Source organism: Neovison vison, chromosome X, assembly GCF_020171115.1.
Source record: "Neovison vison isolate M4711 chromosome X, ASM_NN_V1, whole genome shotgun sequence".
NCBI lineage: Eukaryota > Metazoa > Chordata > Mammalia > Carnivora > Mustelidae > Neogale > Neogale vison.
In genome coordinates, this window is record NC_058105.1 from 120035634 (window position 1) to 120056476 (window position 20843).

The 20843-nt window shown below is 44.4% G+C and overlaps 2 protein-coding genes across 3 annotated transcripts in view; one reads left to right on the plus strand and one right to left on the minus strand.

Moving 5' to 3' along the window:
* Positions 1-7455, plus strand: part of ACE2 (angiotensin converting enzyme 2) — a 70392-nt gene extending 62937 nt beyond the window's left edge. For both annotated transcript variants that reach the window (XM_044236017.1, XM_044236018.1), the window contains 4 exons: positions 1113-1213; positions 2522-2638; positions 4288-4482; positions 6510-7455. In XM_044236017.1, the coding sequence (XP_044091952.1) occupies positions 1113-1213; positions 2522-2638; positions 4288-4482; positions 6510-6618 (522 nt within the window). In that variant the 3' untranslated portion in view covers positions 6619-7455. The remainder of the gene's footprint in view (positions 1-1112; positions 1214-2521; positions 2639-4287; positions 4483-6509) is intronic.
* Positions 7096-20843, minus strand: part of BMX (BMX non-receptor tyrosine kinase) — a 47179-nt gene continuing 33431 nt past the window's right edge. Inside the window, exons 16-19 of the mRNA XM_044234763.1 lie at positions 20007-20071; positions 16268-16386; positions 13231-13388; positions 7096-7161 (exon numbers count right to left, since the gene is read on the minus strand). Coding sequence (XP_044090698.1) covers positions 7096-7161; positions 13231-13388; positions 16268-16386; positions 20007-20071 — 408 coding nt within the window. The remainder of the gene's footprint in view (positions 7162-13230; positions 13389-16267; positions 16387-20006; positions 20072-20843) is intronic.

The window sequence follows — 20843 nt, forward strand, 5'->3', positions numbered from 1 at the left end:
GTTTGTCCCCAGGTTCTTTCTCTGCAGTGAGGGATTGGTAAATGGTCTTCAGAGGGGTTGGTGCTGAGCTGCCCGGAGGCCCCTGAGCTGAGCAGGGGGCTGCTTTGCTGAGGCCGACCCAAGCCGACCCGTGGGCATCTGGGGCAGAATATCGGCCCAGGTCCAGCTGTTGCATGGCCAAGTCCAACCCGATCTTTGGCATCGTTTTGTGAACTTAACCTTTGCCTTTTTTTTAAAATATGGAAATAATAACCAGAACATTCATAGTACCGGTATTAATAACATTATTAGTACTCGTAAAGCAGCTTTTTTTGCCAAACCTGAGTGGTATGAAGCTGAGGTTGATGTAACACTGCTGTGAAACCTTGTCATTGTTTTTTCTAAAAGGGAAAGGAGAGATGCAAAATTTGCATTCATCGATCTCTACTGCTGGCTGGTGGAGGAAAGAGCAAATGCCTTTTTTCTTTTTTAGCAAAGGTTCACAAACTATGCATATACACCAGCTGTGTGTTTAACACCGGTAAACAAGAACAAATTACCTCGTGGACAGTTATTTTTTCCTTCAGAAGTCACGTCTCTTTTTCTTTTACACTTGCGCATATCTGAGAACTTACCATAGACACAGTAAAAGCTCCGCATCTTTGTCTTCAATACGTGGACATTTGTTTTCTTTTTTAAACTTATTTTTTTCTTTCAACTATAATTAACATGCAGTGTTATATTAGCCCCAGGTGTACAATACATGGACATTTTAACCAAAACCCATGACTCACATGACTCCCATCCATAAACCTGCCCTCAAGATGTTTATTTCAGCTCCTCTCAAACTGAAAAGGATCCATGAACATGATCCTTAAAGCGCAGGTGCATTAGCACACCTGAGGGCTTGTTAGATGTGCACGTCCTCGGGTCTCATCCTAGACCTTCCGAATTAGAAACTCAGGAGGGAAGGTCCCACTATTCAGTGGTTTAACCAGCCCTCCAGGTGATGCTGGTGCCCGCACAGGATTGTCTGGAGTATTAGAAAACGTAAAAGTAATGCTTCTGGAATATCAGGTTTTGAATGTATCCCATGATCCCTACTGAGCAGTGTTTTTCTTTTGAATTTGCAGTACGAATGGAATGACAATGAAATGTACTTCTTCCAGTCGTCTATTGCATATGCCATGAGAGAGTATTTTTCAAAAGTCAAAAAACAAACGATCCCTTTTGTGTGAGTTACTCCAACCACTACTTCACTTTCTGTTGGGTCTGAGGAGATATTGTGCTTAAACTCTGACGCAAGTAAAATTAAGAAAAACCCAATGACTTTGAAACTTCTCTGATACCCTGGAATTTGGGCCATTCTCTTTAGGGAGGACTATGACTTACTCGACCTGCAGGTTGCAAGAGCACTGTTCTCTTTCCCCTTCTCCTCCCTCTCCTCTTTCCTTTTCCCTTTCCCTCCACCAAATGCTTCCTCCACCATCAGCACTGAGAGCAAAAGGCAGACATCTTTGCCTTCATTGAACTTGCGTTCTAATGTATGTTTCATGCGTGCGTTACAATCAGCAAAATATGTTAAGTGAAATATAGCACAATGAGACGGTGACAAGTTCAAGGGAGGAAAGAACCGCAGATGGGGGGGGCGGGGGGCTTGGGAGTGCTGGTGTGTCTAGAGCTCAGCCTTAGCTGCAATGGTCAGAAAAGGCCTCACGAATCCTTGAGCAAACATCTGAAGTAAGGGGAGCACCAGCAAAGGAGTCAACGGGGACAGTAGGTAGCAGGTGGAAAGAGCCTAATGAGTAAATATCCTCCACCCGTTGAAGGAACACCAAGGAGGCCAGTGCGGCTGGAGCAGTGAGCTCACAGAAGACAAGTGGGAGGTGCGGTCAGGGCGGCAGTGGGGTGTGGGGGTGGCAAGAGGAGAAGAACTTTCACGTGGGCCTTGCAAACTATTCCAAGGACGTTTGCGTTCTTTTGAGTGAGAAGGGCTGGGAGCCCCAGGATCTGCCTTACGTTTTGTCAGGATCCCTGTGGCAGCTGGGAGAGGCCAGTCTTGTCACACTGTAGGTAAAGCCCACTCCTTCCCCCCGGCTGTGGGTGTAGCGTGAGGGGGTTTGCAGCGTGGAGGAGGGGTGGGGGAGCCGAACTCACCGCCTCTGTTCGCGGTCCTGAGCCCTTGCTGCTCGCCACGGTATGTATCACAATCCGGGGGCACCCGTGGTTCTTTGCCAGTTCTCTGGCGGCTTTCGATTTGAAATTTTTGTATCCTTGAAGGAAAATGGGGTTCATCTAGGGGGCAGAACAGATAGTACCAATAGTGTGTTATCTCAACATATGTCCTTAAGTTCATGTGCTTTGGGAAGTGTTAAGAATGTAGGGACAATCACATCCTTCCGTTGTTTGCCCCTTCCTGTGTCTCTCGCCTTCACCCTGTGACTCTCCCCCCAACCTCCTTTTCACTGGCAGGGGGAGCCCCCATTCTCTTTGCTGTGTCCTCCATGCCACAAGGAAAGATGTTTCTTTTGCTTCTCTGCAGGGACAAAGATGTGAGGGTGAGCGATTTGAAACCCAGAATCTCCTTCAACTTCATTGTCACGTCTCCTGAAAATATGTCTGACATCATTCCCAGAGCTGACGTTGAAGAAGCTATCAGGTGATTTTACTTTCAGACAAGCTCTCGGGGGGGCGGCGGGTACCGAATGCAACCCCAACAAGCGCTCGTGGTTTAGTATGCTGTGTGTGCCGGGCACTGTCCTGAGTCCTTTTCAGCCTAAAGACTGGGGTTTTAATTCCAGAAGGATCTCGTAGCAAGAGACTTGTCTTGATTTGGGCTCCTCCGTACCACAGGCCCTTAAACGGTATTTGTAGTTGATTTGGGGGGCGATCTCGAGAAGCTTTGAGGAAGAAAAGTGCACAGGGGCGGAGGGTGGAAGGAAGATAATAAATGACATGTTATCGAGCAAGGGACCACGGTGGGCAACTAGAGCTCCACCGTGCCGGGGAATTCTGGGAGACTGAGCACATCATTCACCTGAATGGTCCCATCACCGCGGGGGCACACCTGGAGAACAGTAGACGGAGAAGGGACGTGGACACATGTCGCCAGCATTTGCTGTAGGGACTTGGATGAAGGAATCGTTTCAGTAACTGGAGTCAGAAGCGGGGTGGGCAAGAATAGGATCCCTTAGGCGTTGCTTGGCCTCCACGCTAGGAAAGGGACTCGCTCTGGGCAGCGAGCATCTAGAAGCAATGACTGGCCCAAGGTTTCCCCAAACAGCAAGAGTGAAAAAAAGAGGCAGATGTTTTCCCTGGTCACTACAAAAGGCTTAAGATACCTGCTGCTATGAGGGAGCCCACTAGGTGGCCCTCGTGAGCTGCTCTTCGTCTCTGGAAGCACGTCCAGGACCTGCCAGGCAGAGTGTGTCTGGAAAGTCTGGCTTAGTTGGGGTGTGCAGCCCACTTACAACCAGAGACCTCACCGCTGGCCCCCAAAGGGCTTGTTTCTGCCTTGGGGAAAAGCGCCGGCTGAGATCATCATGAAAGAGCCCAGGCCTGCTTGTGAGCAGCAGGGGATGGCAAATTCCTGTTTCCAGAACGACTTGAGGCACTTTCAGGCTGAGGTTACATGGTGAATTCTGCTCTGACGCATCTCCCTCTCTCCTGACCTCCTGACCTGCACTACACCCCAGAACAGGAAGATGGGCTGCCAGGCACCTGGGTTTTCAACTCAGAATATTCTCAATGTTCCTAGTTTGGGTTTTCAAAATCACATCCGTCCTTTATTGCTCTCTAAAATTTAGCCATTTCCCCTCCCAGTGCTGGAGAAATTGGCAGAGGCCCCTTTCTGTGGTCCTCCCCTGTCTCCAAAGGTCAATACCTTTTCTTTGGAAACTACAACCGTCAGGACTTGGGTATAGGGCCCAGTCGATGTACCCAACTGTCCTTTCCTGTTATCTGATATAAAGTCATTGTAGACCTACTCCGACAGAAGAGAGATTCTTGCCAAATACGCTGACTTTGCCTTTACAACACAGCAGTCACGAACCAACAAACTCCACACTTGCAACCCAATTTTCCAAGGAAGCCGTTGCCAGACGTAATCTAAGCTACAAGATACAAAAGGGGCCGAATTGTCAAATCTTGAATTTTTCGTGGGACCTGTTTATCGACTTTGATTTCATTGCTATTTGAGGTGTGCAGTCTTAAGCTAAACCTTATCAAATCCCTTCAGGAGCAATGGCATAGGAAGGAAATAATTACGCACAATTCTGTTTTGCCTAAGTGTCTTGCTTTTGGGAACAGGAAGTCCCGGGGCCGTATCAATGATGCTTTCCGCCTGGATGACAACAGCCTGGAGTTTCTGGGGATTCAGCCAACACTGGAACCCCCTTACCAGCCACCTGTCACCATATGGCTGATTGTGTTTGGCGTCGTGATGGGAGTGGTGGTGGTTGGCATTTTCCTGCTCATCTTCTCTGGGATCAGAAATCGAAGGAAGTAAGTGCCCTTTCCTAGACTTACCTATCTTAAAACAGAAAGGTTTAGGGAAAACTAACTGGAAATTTTGCAGCAAGTGGTAGGTGTATAAGCCAATTACTTTTGGGGACCGTTTTGCACCTAAGTATTCTGATGCATTCCCTAGAAATTTCCCAGATTTCATCAGCACTTTGCGTTCCTAGCAGGCGCCAGTGTGCAGTGTTCAGCCTGGGCTTCCGACTGTGACCGGGTCAACTCCGTCCTGGCCACAGTGTCCTCTCCCTACTGCTGAGACGCCCTGCAAACTCGGGGACGGTCGGGGGACAGGCAGGCTCAGGGAGTTCTCATCACTCCTAGTCTTCCTTGGTCTAGAAGTGACCCCAGAGACTGACTCAGTGATGAGAAATCGTTCTAGAATGAGCTCTGTGATTTGCTTCAGACTTCTACCCTTCCATCATCTTCATTCCCCCTCAGGTGGCCCAGGCTCCCTGTCATCCCCTTAGACCATGGGCCACGACACCTTCTCATTTGTTCTTGAGTGGAAGATCCAAGTTCGGTGAGGATTTAAATCACCAGAGACCTGATTAATAATCTTGCTCTACCACTAGATGGTTTTTTGGACCTTGAGAGATCACTGGCTTCCATGGGCCTATGTAATTTAGGTTAATACTATTTTATAGCCTTTAACAAAACTCAGCACACTGTAGGTTGCTTAAACGTGTTCATGATGGAATTTTGACACGCTTTTGTCTATTTTGCTCAATTCTTCACTATAGAGATTTATAGTTCCCTAAAAGAACTTCAGTTAAGAAAATTAGGCATTTAATAGAATACATTCATATGGTTAGAATTTTAAAACTATGAAAGGATACCCCAAAATCTTCCTGCCACCCTTTGCCTCCAAGTTCCCTTCCCAAAGCCAAGGACAATTATCAGTTTCTCAGAGACCCTTCTGTTGTTGGAGGGTCTGCATTTTCACTAAGGCCATCCCCCTGGTGATTGGTATGCACATGATGGTTTGCAAAGCATTCTTACTTCGCACACGAGCTACTATTCCAAAGTTGATTCATGAAATAAATTATTTGGGGAACTTCCTTCATGCCACATGCTGTGTTAATAGAAGGCACACAGCAAAATCGGACCGGCTACCCTGCTCAGTACTTTGATGCATTAATATTTTCAGCAAACATAGGATGTCAATATGTAATTATCTCATTATCTTCACGTACATATCAGACTGAGATTCAGAGTGACCAAGGCACGCTCTCAAATCGACGTGGCTCGTCAGTAACAGAGCGGGACCCCCAGCCCGTTTGCAGGGCCGGTGCTTGTGCCACAAAGCTGTCCCGCTCGGGTCTGGACACTCGGGAAGCTGGCCGTGAGGCCGGGAGGCTCTTTCACAGGAGGCGCCTGGCTTAACGACCACGTGGTTTCTAAAAGGAATCATCCAGTGGGGCGCCTGGGTGGCTCGGTTGTTAAGTGTCTGCCTTCGGCTCAGGGCATGATCTCCAGGTCCTGGGATGGAGCCCCAGGTCGGGCTCTCTGCTCAGCGGGGAGTCTGCTTCTCCCTCTGCCTCTGCCTCCGCCCCCCCCGCTTGTGCTGCTTTCTCTGTCCGACTCTGTATTTCTCTCAAATGAAGACATTTTTTAAAAATCTTTAAAAAAAAATGAGAAGAATCCTCCAAGCTGCTATTTGCGGAGGCTGCCCGCTCGTACGGTGAGGGCTTTGCCAGCACCATCTCCTGGACTTTGGCAGAACCGCCATCGTTTTCCGGACAGACAGACTGAGGTACAGAGGCGCACCCTCTCTGACCCCAGAACACACACCCTAAGCAGTCTCCCCCGCCCTGGCAGCCATCCTGCCAACTAGTCATGGGGCAAAAGGAGTGAGTCCTGCTCTCTCGGGGTTCCCAGTCCGCCGGGAGAGGATGGTTCACCAGCGAGCGATTCAGTGCTGAGGGATCAGAGACCCCCAGGCCAGTGGGGTCCAAGGGAGGCCGTGTCCCTCGGCAGCGCTGCACTAACGGTGACTTCACTTTATTCAACAGGAACAATCAAGCCAGAAGTGAGGAAAATCCTTACGCCTCTGTGGACTTGAGTAAAGGAGAAAATAATCCGGGCTTCCAAAATGTCGATGATGTTCAGACGTCATTTTAGGAAAATCTGTTTAATTTCCTCTTGAGGTGATTTTCTTGCATGCAACTGTTAATTTTATGGTACAGACAATAGGAGATTATAAAGCTGTCATTAAATATCATAACTATGGCTCTGTTCAGGAAAAGTTGTCCCAAGAAGACACGCCTGAGGAGAGGGCATCTTCACTGGCTTTCTGTATTTATTTCTGCCTCACGATTTCACTTGTGTTCATGTTTGAAAGTAATAGAGAAAGTGTGTCTCTGGCCTCACCGGCTGTTCAGGGGTAATGGAAGCGGAAATGCCTGTTGCCTGGCCACCGTGGAAAGCGAAAAGGGGGATATATGGAGGGAGCAAGTGGGGCCTTGTGTGGAACCCGGATGGATCACTTTTAAGGACAGTGTCCGTGATGTGGTGGAACTGCAGGGAGCGAGAGCTGCACCTGCCTGTCCGCTTCGCTCTAAGTCAAGTGTAAAGGGTGGCCCGCCCTTTGGCATTAAGCTAATCTATAGGGATTTGCCCACAGTGGTGACTGGACTGGGTCAGGCCTTCTTCAGGATGACAGGTCTGAAGAAGAGAGGAATCCGGAGAGCCGTTCACAGATGTCGCCTTTTCCCTTCCACCCGTACCTCACCGTCTCCCTGACGATGTGAGACCAGCCCCAGGGGCCTCCCAGAACCACCTTCCGCCAGAGCACACCTGACGGAAACTCACTGCTGTTCTTCGCGGAGTGACTGGAAACCTCCACTGCATGTCCTCCTCGGAAGTGGGTTCCCAGTCTCTTAAATCTTGTACTCCCCCACAATGCCCGAGTAGTGCTGAGCGCAAAGCAGACCCCCAATAAACACTACTTGCACGCTGCTGCGGTCTCACGGGTACGTCGGGGCCAGGGCATCGGGGTGTTCTGTCTGCTTGTCACTTCCACGGCCAAAGTTGCCGTCTGACTGCCTGGGACCCTTGACCTCTCAAATGTCGTGGAATGTGTCCCAATTTCTTAAATTGCTTTAGCGTACAAAGCAGCTGTAAGATCGGTCTAGAGAGGGCTGTGTTAAGATTGTTTCCACCGCCAGGTTAGGAACCAGGTCTGACGCTCCTTTCGTAGATCTCAAAATCCAGCCTGGCTCTGAACACAGCATCACTACATACCTGAGGACTGAATCGAAATTGAGGAAAACATCCCAACTTTACCCAGCGACTCACTCTCTGTGGTGACCAGCCTAATGTTAGAGTAACTTTGTACTCAATACATTCTGCGGAGACGGGCGACTAGCTGGTTCAGTCAGTTAAACATACGACCCTTCGTTTTGGTTCAGGTCGTGATCTCAGGGGCATAGGATCGAACCCTGCTTCGGGCTCCACGCTCAGCGGGGAGTCCGCTTGAGATCCTCTCTCCCTCTGCCCCTCCCCCTTACGTGTGCGCACTCTCTCTCTCAGATAAATAAATCTTAAAAAAAAAAATAAATTCTATGGAGGGGTCATGGTGAATCAGCTAAGGGGAGGATGACCTTTTCTTCACTTCCAAGAGCATGTACACAGTCCCCTGGCTTTAAACAGTAACAGTAAATGCTAGATATCAACACTATGCATGGTTAAATAGCATTTTCAAAATCAAGCATGTTTTACATGATATGACTGTTGTTCCTTTCCTCGGCTCCTCCTAGCATCACTGGGCTGCTTTTCTCATAAACATCTACTGGTACCTTAAAATCTTTGTTGACATGGTTTCGGGTGCCAGGCTTCCAAGCACGGCTCCGGTTCTTGCTACAGCAGGCGATTCTGTACCATTTCAATTTTTTGCAATAAGCCTATATTACTTTTGTTACAAAGAGGATGGTTTTTTAAAAAACCAAATACATAAAAATAAGCAGGAGAACAGAAAACAAACTTCATGAGGGCCTGTCGGGGAGGAAGCATTATGTTACGTTTCCTTCTTTTCCCTCGGTAGGAAAGAACCTGTCCCACGTACTGGCCCAAGAAAAGCTCACTGAATATATTCACACCCTAGTGGTGATTTTTAAAGTTCTGTTTCACTGTAAGTTGAAGTTTGTGCACCTCTGTAAAAAATTAGAAAACTATCAAAAGTCAGTTCTTCTGACAATACAGAAATCCGCATTTACTTGTTAAGAACAACCAAGAGAGATCGTTGGAAATAGCTAGGAGGGGATGGAGCTGGTGAGGTGAGATGGAGTATGAGGGTCTCTTCAGGGAGGTGGTTCACTTCCATCAGGAGACGAGGAGGGGCACTTAGAGCATCTTTTCAGTGCAATTGTGCCTCCACGTAGCCTTTCTCTTTCCCTCCTTGACGTTACAGGAGAGACCGTGAAGTGTTTCAAAAGAGATAAAAACCTAGGGGTTCAGAAGCAGGCCGTGGAGGAGGAGAGTCCCGGGAATAGTTTTAAAGCAAAGTACCTTTGGTATTCGCAGCGAGAAACTGAAATAGTACTTCTTTTTTTTTTAAAAGATTTTAATTTTTTTATTTGACAGAGAGAGATTGAAAGTAGGCAGAGAGGCAGGCAGAGAGAGGGGAGGAAGCAGGCTCCCCGCTGAGCAGAGAGCCCGATGCAGGGCTCAATCCCAGGACCCTGGGAACGTGACCCAAGCCAAAGGCAGAGGCTTAACCCACTGAGCCACCCAGGTGCCCCTGAAACAGTGCTTCTGTCCCTTTGTGTCAAGATAGAAGCCTAAAATGGAAATGTCAGTCACCAAACTAGCCAGATGCCCCCGGGCCCCAAACCCAAGGATAGAAAATGATTAGAAGGCAACAATCAATTCTAGAAATAAGACTGTGGTTACACTGTATCCAAGTTGATAAGGATTAAGGTTTAAAAAAAAGGCTTCAAGTTTACTTTAGCATCTTTAAAAATTTGCTCTACATGGAAATATATTTAGTATCTTCTTGAATGATATTATTTAATTTTAGTTTTATATTTGCGTGGCATACATACATGACCCAAAGGGTCACTGTTCGAATCTGGAAGTCAGGTGAGAGTTGAGTCATTTGGATTGAATATGGACCACCTAATGAGGCCCCACTGTATAAGGAGGCCCCCTAGGGCAGAGCTGACTGCACAGGAACATCTGGAAGCTTCTTCTTCTTCTTCTTCTTCTTTTTTTTAGATTTTATTTATTTATTTGACAGAGAGTGATCACAAGTAGGCAGAGAGGCAGGCAGAGGGAGAGGAGGAAGCAGTCTCCCTGCCAAGCAGAGAGCCTGATGCAGGACTCGATCCCAGGACCCTGAGATCATGACCTGAGCCAAAGGCAGAGGCTTAACCCACTGAGCCACCCAGGCGCCCCCATCTGGAAGCTTCTTAAAAAAATTCTCAGGCTGCACTCAGACTTGGTCTACCTTAGTTCCTAAGGAATCATGTGTGTGTGTGTGTGTGTGTTTAGGGATTTTATTAGAGAGAGAGAGAGAGAGAGTGCACATGAGCAAGGGGAGTGGCAGAGAGAGAGCAAGAAGCAGGCTTTCTGCTGAGCAGGGAGCCCGACCTGAGACTCGATCCCAGGACCCTGAGATTATGACCTGAGCCAAAGGCAGATGCTTAACCAACTGAGCCACCCAGGTGCCCCATTATTTTTTTTTTTTAAAGATTTTATTTATTTATTTGACAGACAGAGATCACAAGTAGGCAGAGAGGCAGGCAGAGAGAGAGAGGAGGAAGCAGGCTCTCCGCGGAGCGGACAGCCCGATGCGGGGCTCGATCCCAGGACCCTGGGATCGTGACCTGAGCCGAAGGCAGAGGCTTTAACCCACTGAGCCACCCAGGCGCCCCAGTGCCCCATTATTTTAATGAACTCTCTTTTTGATTTGCATACACATTAAAGTTTGACAGTTTTGAAACATGAAAGCAAATGTCCACATTTTGGTATTTGTTAATATCATATTTAATTATCAGGATAGTGACTATATAAGGAAAAGAACAAATATCCAACAAAGAATATTTCAATTCTATCTGATCTTTACACATGGTACACACTCTGTCTACCACAATCAGAAAATATGCTTCTGCTATAGGCTGAGAAGTGTAATAATATTAAAAGTAGCATACACAGAATTACTAATTTGACCTAAATTTCAAGGAAATCTTTTGTTTCTTACCTTGTTCATTTCGAGATACTACAACAGGCAAACAGCACACAGGATGCTATTAAGAAGAACTAGCTAAATTACATTGTCTGCACCTTGCTACTTTCCTTAAAAGTAATGAAAATGTTGGCCAGCATTCACATGAGCTCTCATCAGATCTCCTAATTTCTTCTTCATGGCTTGTCTTTTTCCCGAAGTGGTTCAATGGAAGCTAGGAGTTGCTGAAATGTGGGACGCTTTTCTGGAAGCTAAATAAAAGAAATACCCAATGGTTTAGTTTAGGAAAAGATTAAAAATAAAATATAGAAGATATATATACCTCAATCCTAAAGCTAGTGACTTTTTAAGTGTGGAAACACTATGGACATTTCCACTAAAGACAAAACAACTAAAGCCCTAAGAATTGGAAAAGGGACAGTAAAAGTATCTTTATTTGATGTGGTTGTATGCCTGGAAAAACCAAGAGAATGAATGATAGCATCAACCCAAATGATAAGGAATTCAGCAGGAGAGCAGTATGCAAAATTAACATATAAAATCAATAACCTTCAGGTACATGTACAAGAAGCAATCAGAATACACGATGGAAGAGAAAATTCCATTTAGAATAGCAATGATATCAAAATAAAATACAAGCAAAAATGTAACCCCCAAAATGAGGACAGCTTTAAACACTGCTGAAAAATACAAATGTAGACTTACGCACGTAGAACAACGTTGTTTGTTCTTGAAGAGGACAAATCAATATCACAAAGATGTCAAATTTCCCTAGTTAAAATATAAACTAAATACAGCCTCCCCCAAAAGATGAACAAGTTTGTTTCAAGCTGGACAAATTGATTCTCTAGTTCACAGGTTTTTAAAGTATGCAGAAATAAGAGCCAAAATGAATATAACTACACTGGAACTAAAATTTAAAAAATTAAACAATTAAACTCAATTTTAAAATATGTTTATAAAAATAGCTAGGAAAGGTATTAAGAAAGATGAGTAATGAGGGAGTGTGAGCCTACTTCGGATTGACACATATTATAAAGTCTTGGGGCTAGTTCATGAATAAAGAGCAGAGAACAGAAGAGAGTTCCCAAGTAACTCCAAATACATATGGACATTTCCTATGTTAGATATTTCGGCACCATTAGATGGTATCTTGTCCCTGGGAATGACATGGTCTTCTAATGATGCTACAGCAAGCAGGTAGTCAATTAAAAAACGAGATCTTTGGATCCATGCTTCATACCATACACAATAACAAACACAAATTAGATCAGAGATCTACATGTGAGAGAATGAAGCCATAAAAGTATTAGAGGAGAATCCGAGTGAATGCTATCATAATCAGGGTCTGGGGAAACCTATCGAACTTTAACTCAGTTTCTAGAAGCAATAAAAGCCAATATTAATAGAGTCGACCGTAATTTTTAAAAAATCTTCTGCATGGCAAAAACTACCATAAATTAAATCGAAGAGATAAGGGACAAACTGCGAGGAAATCTTTACAGCTCTCACAGATCAAGTACTAATCTGTTTCATTCATAAAGGGGTCTTTAAAATCGAGGTGAGGGAAACAAAAAACCTGATCGAGCAAAGGGAAAAGATAGTCCTTTAATTGTCAGAAATCCAGAAGCTCGAAAAATGGTCTGTGTCGGTGAGGTGGCTGGAAATTGGCACACTGATGGAGGGGCAACTCCTGAGGAGGGAATTTGTATGCTCCTTTTTTCTTAAGAAAGGCAGGGAAACACACACACACACACACACACACACGCTCACTTTTGTGCAAAGAAGAACGGGAAAGATAAATTGGAATCTAATGAAAATCGTCAATGTTCCTCAGAAAGCTGTCAAATAGAACATTTTAAACGTGGGGGACCAAAATGTACAAAACATTCACTATATGCAGAACCTTCAACAGGGGACTGTCTCTGTCCAGACCCACACTGTTGTGGTTAAGAACAGGGACTCTGAGGGTGCCTGGGTGGCTCAGTGGGTTAAGCCTCTGCCTTTGGCTCAGGTCATGATCCCAGGGTCCTGGGATCAAGCTTCACATCAGGCTCTCTGCTCGGCAGGGAGCCTGCTTCCCCGTCTCTCTCTGCCTGCCTCTCTGCCTGCTTGTGATCTCTGTCTGTGAAATAAATAAATAAATAAAATCTTAAAAAAAAGAACAGGGACTCTGACACTGGCCAATCTAACTCTTGCTAGCTGTGTGACCTTGGGCATGTCACTTAACCTCTCTGGGCCTCTGTTTCCTCTTCTCTTACTTTTGCTCATGCAAGTTCCTACTTGATAGCGTGTAGCCCGATGAATAAATGAGTTAATATTTATGAAGTACTTAGAACAGTGCTGGGTATACGTTGTTTGTTAAACAGCACCCACTTTGCTATGTTGCTGGTTTTCAATTACAAACACTTGAGGGAAGGGGCTCAGGGCCATTGTAGTTGCTGTGTAGCAGGTGTTTTCCCTCATAAATGCCTTGCCCCGTGGTGTCCTGGGCAGCCTCCCTTGCTGCACCTGATGCCCCTTCCAGCGCCCCCACGAGATGCACTTGCCTCGTGCCAGCAGCTGTACATGATCTGGTAGATGGTGTCGGACGCCAGTTGGGGCCGGTAGAGTCTGTGGCCCTGGGAGACCTTCACGACCACCTCAGAGTTGTCATACAAGTCATAGGGCTGCTTCCCCAGGCTGAACACTTCCCACATCAGGATCCCTGCGCCACACGAAGGGGGACCGGCAGACAAAAAGGAAAGAGCGGATGTCAGAAGGTACAGTTTGTTGAACGAGCTTCACATACCACATCAGGAAGGCTACGGGTCAGAGCGAGGGGCTCCCGGGAAATGAGTCCTAGCAAAAATGACAGGTTATGGAGGGTGGAACTGTACCATCACTTCTGGGGCCCAGGGTACCCTTCTCCATGTTCCCGGGGCCCAGGGTGCCTGTTCCTGCCAGTAAACAGCTCAGTGGCAAAGGCGGCCACAGCGGGAGCTTCCTGGGGCCAGGATTCCTGGGTGGCTTCAGAGAGGCCACTGGGGCCTTGTCCACCCACAGAGTCAACCCCCGGCTCCAGCCCGGAGGCGTGATGGACTGAAGTCCTCGCGGTTTCTTGCTCTCTGCCTTGGCAATTGTGTGCAACAATTTCAATGTACCGTCAAATTACCTTCCCGTGGAAATGTACAGATCAAATCATTGACAAAATTCCTCCTTTTTGTCTCCGTCCTTCCTAATATTTTGTGGGTCAGGTGTCCTTTTGAGAATCTGATAAAAACCAGTAGCTCTCTCGTGGGAATGTGAACGCACAACATTTTTGTGTTCGGTTTCTGGATGTTCATGGTGTCCTGAAGCCCATCCAAGGTCACTGCAGACTCCAGGTTTAAAAACCGGGTTCTGGTCATGATGGTTCAAGGGGGCATTTGGGTCAGTTAGATGTGGCCTTCGAGGCTCAGTTTTGCCGCTTAGAGGCTGGACAAGTTTCTCGGCCCTTCTCGGAGCAGACTCCCTGTCTATAATATGCAGATATTTGCAAATCATACGGTTGCTGAGCACGCAAAGAGCACGGGGACACTAAATGCTCTCTAAATGGTGGCCAGTGTTCTTTCATCCTGACCAAACCAGAGAATCTCAACAGTCAGCCAGCTTCAAAGCTTTGGCAAGCCAGAAATATGTAAGAAGGAAGAAAATCATTCTAGAACTGTAACTGAAGTACTAACTTCAAAATTTCTTTGACTTCTAGATCTTATGTAAAGTATTTACAACCTATATATATATATATATATTAACAACCTTCTAAAACAACCATCCAAAAGTATACTGCTCCCTTCACAGTTCTGTCTTTGGAAGACTATCCACTTATCTCAAAAACAGTATCATTGCTTCAAATATCTGTGGGGCCCCTTCTTTGAAAATTGCTTTCAGAGGCCCTGATCCAATTTGAATATCCTCATTGGGGACATATTACTTAAGAAGAGATTTAGTTTTTAGAAATAGCCAGAAAATATCTGGAGCCAACTTCTAGTGCATAGGATGAGTCATCAAGCAGAGTAATGTCATTTTTGGGTCAAAAACAAGCTGTAACTCTTGAGTAAGGATATTGTTTTTTAAAAGCATCTTTCATAAGGCATATCAACATCAGGAGGCTGAAACTAATTTTGACAAGTTCATCAGCCCAGAAGGATATTACTTATTCACCACAATGCTGTCTTTTTGGTTTTTTTTTTCTTTTTTTCTGTGTATGTTGGATTTTTTAAAGTGATTGATTGATACTACTTGTGCAAAATAATACTTATTTAAAAGTGTGTGTTGGGGCGCCTGAGTGGCTGTCAGTTAAGCATCTGCCTTCAGCTCAGGTCATGATACCAGAGTCTTGGGATCGAGCCCCGCATCAGGCTCCCTCTCTCTCTGCCTGGCGTTCCCTCTGCTTGTTCACTCTCTCTCTCTATCAAATAAGTGAATGGAATCTTAAAAAAAAAAAAAAAGTATGTCGTATAAAAAATGGCTAACTAAATTTTCTTTTACTCATGCAGTCTTTTGAATGTCCTATAAAAAGTTAAATTATGCTTATAGATCAAGACAGACGTGAACTAGATCTCAGGTGCATTTAATATACCCATAACCTTATGATAATTTGGATGATTTATCTTGCATCCATGTGACGGTGATTATAAACATAGTGTAGAAAGATATCAGGAAACCTACCAAATCACAACTTAATCGTTTCTGTTTTGTAATGACCTTTACTAATAGTGTAGAAAGATATTAGTGTATCTTCCTCATAGTATAGAAAGATATCAGAAAATCTACCAAATCACAACTTAAGAATCGCTTCCGTTTTCTAATGACCTTTACTAAATTTCACTATAGATCTTTAATAAAATAGGGGTCAGCAAACCTTTCCTGTGAAGGGTCACATAGTAAGTATTTTAAACTTTTGGGGTCGTACAGTGTCCCTGGCACCTGCCCCATTCTGCTGTTCCAGGACAAAATCAGACCCAGCACAGGAACGAATGGGCATGGCTTGCTCCAGTAAAAGTTCATGTACAGAAACAGTCCCCCAGACTTGGTCCTGGCCCAAGGTTTGCTGATCTTTGATCTGGTGATGAATTTTAATGAGGACCCGAGCTGATATTAGTATGGGCTAAAGACAGCACTGAGTCGAATTTGGGATTGACACCAGGCATGCCCAAAGGGTTGGTCCCTTCCGAAGGGAATGGTGGCCACGGCTGCTTTCACGCTGGAAGTCCGTGACTACATCTCCAGCTGTTTAACGTTTTGGACTTCACGCAAACTCCGCTCTAGCTCTCAATGACTCCTTGAAAACTGTTCGCCGTTTTCAGTGGAGGAGATTTTATCTCCTCTGGTTGGATACAAAGGCGCTAGCAGGATGCGGATTTTCTACAGTAGGGGCAGACATCCTGACACTGGCCCAAGCAAAGGTCACCATCGTCTTCAGTCTCTTGCTTATCTCAGACCATACAGGTCCTTTCGCAAGTGCACGGGGCTTTTGCTAAAAATGGATGTTGCTGCCCTTGCGGTTTCCTGTTGTGGAAGTGAGCTTACAAAACCGGGCTGGGGCCCGTGTGGCCACATGCTTACCGAACGCCCACACGTCTGACTTGCTGCTGTACTTGAAGTAGTGAAACACCTCTGGGGCTGACCACTTGACCGGAAACTTGGTTCCTACTGAGCTGACGTACTGGTCATCAAGAACATACCTGTGGGGGGAACATTTACACAGACCTCAAGTCACTACGCTGCGCAGCATGAGAAGCCCTCTGCGGGCCACCATCGCCTCTGTGACAGGTTGAAGACACAGAGCCCCGCAGTCTCAGGGGAATGCCTCAGTTTTCTAGAACTTCTGCTCCTTTCAGTGTGTAGCTCAGCCAAAGGCTGCTTATATGACTTGTGAGCCTTACATTATATCTAACTTTGCAAATACCAAAATCAGAATGCAAAACCATTTGGGAAATAGAGAAAAACACAAAAATGTCAAAATAAAATGACTCAATCTCACCCTGAAGAGAATTTGTAATTCTAACATTCAAGATACATCTTGGCTTGTACTTGCCAATCTTTTGTTCTACATATAATATGCACAAAATTGGGTTTCTGCCGTACTGAGGTTTGCTTTTTCCTTTAACGGCATGGCAAGAACCTCTTTCCCCAGGTAGTTACATTTTCTTCTGTGGCATCATGTTTAATGACTGAATAGCCTTTCCTCTTGTGGATTAACAGCGTCTGGTTTCACCTTGTAAGTTCCTTCTAATCTGCTGTTATAAACAATGATGAATGACAATATCCTCTGGAGATATGGAGACAATAAAAAGATATATTCAAGAAGTATGCACTATATAATAATGATAAAAATAGAAGCAGTCTCCATGTCCCCATGTTGAAGAACAATTAAATATGCTATAGCCCATTACTGCGGTAGAACAGTATGTGCCCATTTATGAAACAAGATATTTTGGTATTTACCAAAATAAAAAAAATGCCCATGGAAAACAGGTATGTGCAAAAGTAGGTATCTAGAGGGTAATTCTATTTAAAAAATTTAAGTCCAGCATAGTTAATGTACAGCATTACATGAGTTTTAGGTGTATAATCTAGTGATTTAACACTTCCATGTGTTACTCAGAGCTCCTCAAGGCCCGTGGACTCTTAATCCCCTTTCCCTATTTCACCGTTTTTGTGGGAACAAATGATAAATGCACAGACTTGTGTATATGATTGGGTGTACTCAGAAATGAAGTATGAGAAGACACTCCTAGTGCTGAAAATGAGGGGAAGGGGTAGGGGGCAGACTCTACTTTTCCTTTCTATGCTGTTGCATATATTTCTTACAATAATCATGTATTATTTCTATAATAGAGGGGAACCCCATGTATATGCCGAGAAAAAAAGCAAATAATGACTCTATAAAAAACAAAACAAAACGAGGGGTTCCTGGGTAGCGGAGTCTTGGTTTTGGCTCAGGTTCTGATCTCAGGTTGTGGACTTGAGCCCCACGGCTGGCTCTGTGCTCAGCAGGGAGTCTGCTTGGGATTTTTCTCCCTCTGCACCTCCCCCCCAACTTGTTCCTGCTCACTCTCTAAAATAAATAATAAAATAAATCTTTAAAAGAAAAGGAAAAGGAGAATTATGAAGACTGAAATTTTGGATATACTTTACACACCAAAAACGTGTTAAGAGATATTTACTGTAGCTTAAAATGTCAGAAAATATCATTTTGAAATATTAATAATACTAATATTTGTATTATGTGAATAATATATTAATATTTAACATATGAATATTTTACAAATAGAATAGGAATATTAATAGCAATAATCACACTTTCACAGAATTACATAAAACCCCTTCCATATGTAACCCCCCGGCCCCCCCTCAGCTCCTCTACCCTAGTACACCCAGAAACTACCCTAGTACTGGGTCCTGCTCATGGTTTAAACCTTCCTTCAAGTCATCGGGATCAAGCGAAGTCACAGGCTTCTGAATAGTGTCGCCACAGGACCTCGTGACCAACAGGGCCTGGTGCCTGACCTCCAGGATTCCTTATTCAGAGCAAGACGTTGTGTGTCGCCTTTCCTAAGCTACAAAGAACTTGACAGTATATTCCCTGGATGCTGGCACAACAGCCAATAGTCCCACTTTGAGAATAAGGTGGGCATCGGTTTCCCTGTCTTGGGAGCTTCTCCCCACCCTATGAAGCCACGAGCAGCATTTTCTCTCACATTCAGACAGTAACACAGCTGTGGTGTCGGCTCAGGAGGCGTGGTGTATGGTGGTTGGGGTGATGGCGAGGAAGATGCCACTCAAGGGACATCCTGACAGAGGTTGAGGTGTCCCAGAAGAGGAGCACTTCCCAATACTGCATTTTGGAGAAGAAATTAAAAAAAAAATCAGATCCTCCTGGGCAGCCAGCTAGCTCAGATGGAGGACGTGTGACTCTTGGTGGCGGGGCAGTGAGTTTGAGGCTCACGTTGGGCATAGAGCTTACTAAAAAAATACACAAATAAACTGAAAAACCCCAGATCCTCCTATGGTGTCTTAGGGCTAGGTATGCTGAATATAGGGCTGGCCTTAGTCAACTCTTCCAACTTCTCTGAAACTACACTGTTCCTCCTCAGAATTACGTGTGTTTACGTTGAACCGACACAACTTTATAGCTGCACTGGGCCTCAGTGTCGACGTGTGTTTGCTCTCTGAGCGAAGCACATCCTTCTGGAGGCAGCGCCTTTCCCACTCATCACAGCGTCTGCCACAAGACCTCGGCATCATGCGCGTCCTCAGGAAATGTTTGCTGAATGGAAAGGCCAGCAGGGGCCTCTTCGTTTCCATGTAGAACTGTGAACCCTCGCTCTGAGGCTCACGCAGTAGGGAGATTCAGAATAAAGAAAATGGAAGACTCTTCCAAACAGCTGTCCTGAAACAATTTCTCTAAATCATAAAGTGGTGATAGAATGCCAGCTAAGAGAATCTCAAAGTGTACTCTCATGCCTTACTTGGTGATACAGAAAATTTAATGACGTGACAACAAAAACTTTCCTAGTGTTAATGCTATGCCTATTTGGATGAATATTAAGAGATAAACAGAAAGGGCTAAGGGAGCCTTGATTGACTTAGAAAATATATATATAAACATATTTATCCCAATAATCTCACTATAACATATTACATTTTTATATTTATTAACATTTAATATATAATTTATAATTATATAAATCTATATAGTTTATATATTATATAAAAAATTCTATATATTTTATGTATAAATTTCATATATAATTATATATAATTTATTATATATAAGATATGTTCTATATTTTAATATAATGTATAATTATATGTAATTATTATATATTATGTCATATATTTTAATATAATTATATATAATCATAATATGTTATAATATATTTTAATATAGTGATATATAGTTAATTATATATTTATATATAGTTAATTATATATAATTATATATTATATAATTTATGAATATTTATTTAAATATAAAATACCTATTAATATTATTATTATATTAAATTATAGATATATATAGATAAATAGATATAAATACCTATTAATATTATTCTTTCCTGGAATTGTTTATAAGTTTACAAAATATTGATCAGGGTTTTGAACGAATGAAAAGAGACTTTGGATAGTTTCTGAAGAACAACCCATCTTCCAGGTGAAGAAATGAGGCAAACCACGTTTCCTAGGTGGTCAGAGGTACTACGGGGAGAATCCAGGTTTCGAAAGCCCCAGTCCAGATCATGTTGTCCATGGCTGCAAGGCCCACCGTTCTGCTGGCATTTAGCTGGAGCTGGCTTACCTGGTCATGCCGAAGTCAGACACTTTCACAGAGAGATCACTGTCTACCAAGCAGTTCCGAGCCGCCTTTGGAGGAAAAACAACATTACCAAGTAGTAAAAGCAGCCAAGAATCTCCCCACCTCAGAATCCAAGATTTTCCTTCTCTCTGGCAGAGTTCTCACAAAATCTAAGATCGCCTATCAAACCCCCAAATGTTGAGAAGTCTTTTTTGCCTTTGCAATTCTCCATTTTTCAAATGAAACTGTGCTCCCATCAGTATTTTCACCCAGGCCTCCACCCTTGTCAAACAGCGTGAAGGGGATTACACATTCAACACAGACCCTCAGCTCGTCAGCAAGAAGGGAAAAGTTATTTCTGGGGGTTCCTTCTCCACCACCGGGGCCCCACGCATTCACAGGTGCTTCGAAGACCTAAATGCTGGCCTAGCACTCATGGCACGTTTGCTGTTCAGCAGAAGACAGTCTCTGAGGGTAGACAGCAAAGCATACCAAGCAGAACGCCCCCCACCCCCGCTCCCACCCTGAGCCAAAGACACACATAAATTTCATTTCCTTCTGGTTTTGTTTTCTCCATGATGGTGTTCATTGACTGTTTTAGCGCTAAGCCCTTCCTCAAGCAAAGGTCAACTTGGATTTCATGGTTGTGAGACACACTAAAACGACCAAAGTCTTTCCTTTTTATCTATTTTCCTCCATACCCCAACACAGCTACATAAATCATGACAGCTTCTTCTCTTTCTGTACTATTTTATTTTATCTTATTTTATCGGGCAAGTCACAAGGGAGCAAAGTACAAGTGGAGATGCCTTCCTTGCCAGCCTTCCCAAGGGCTCTAGC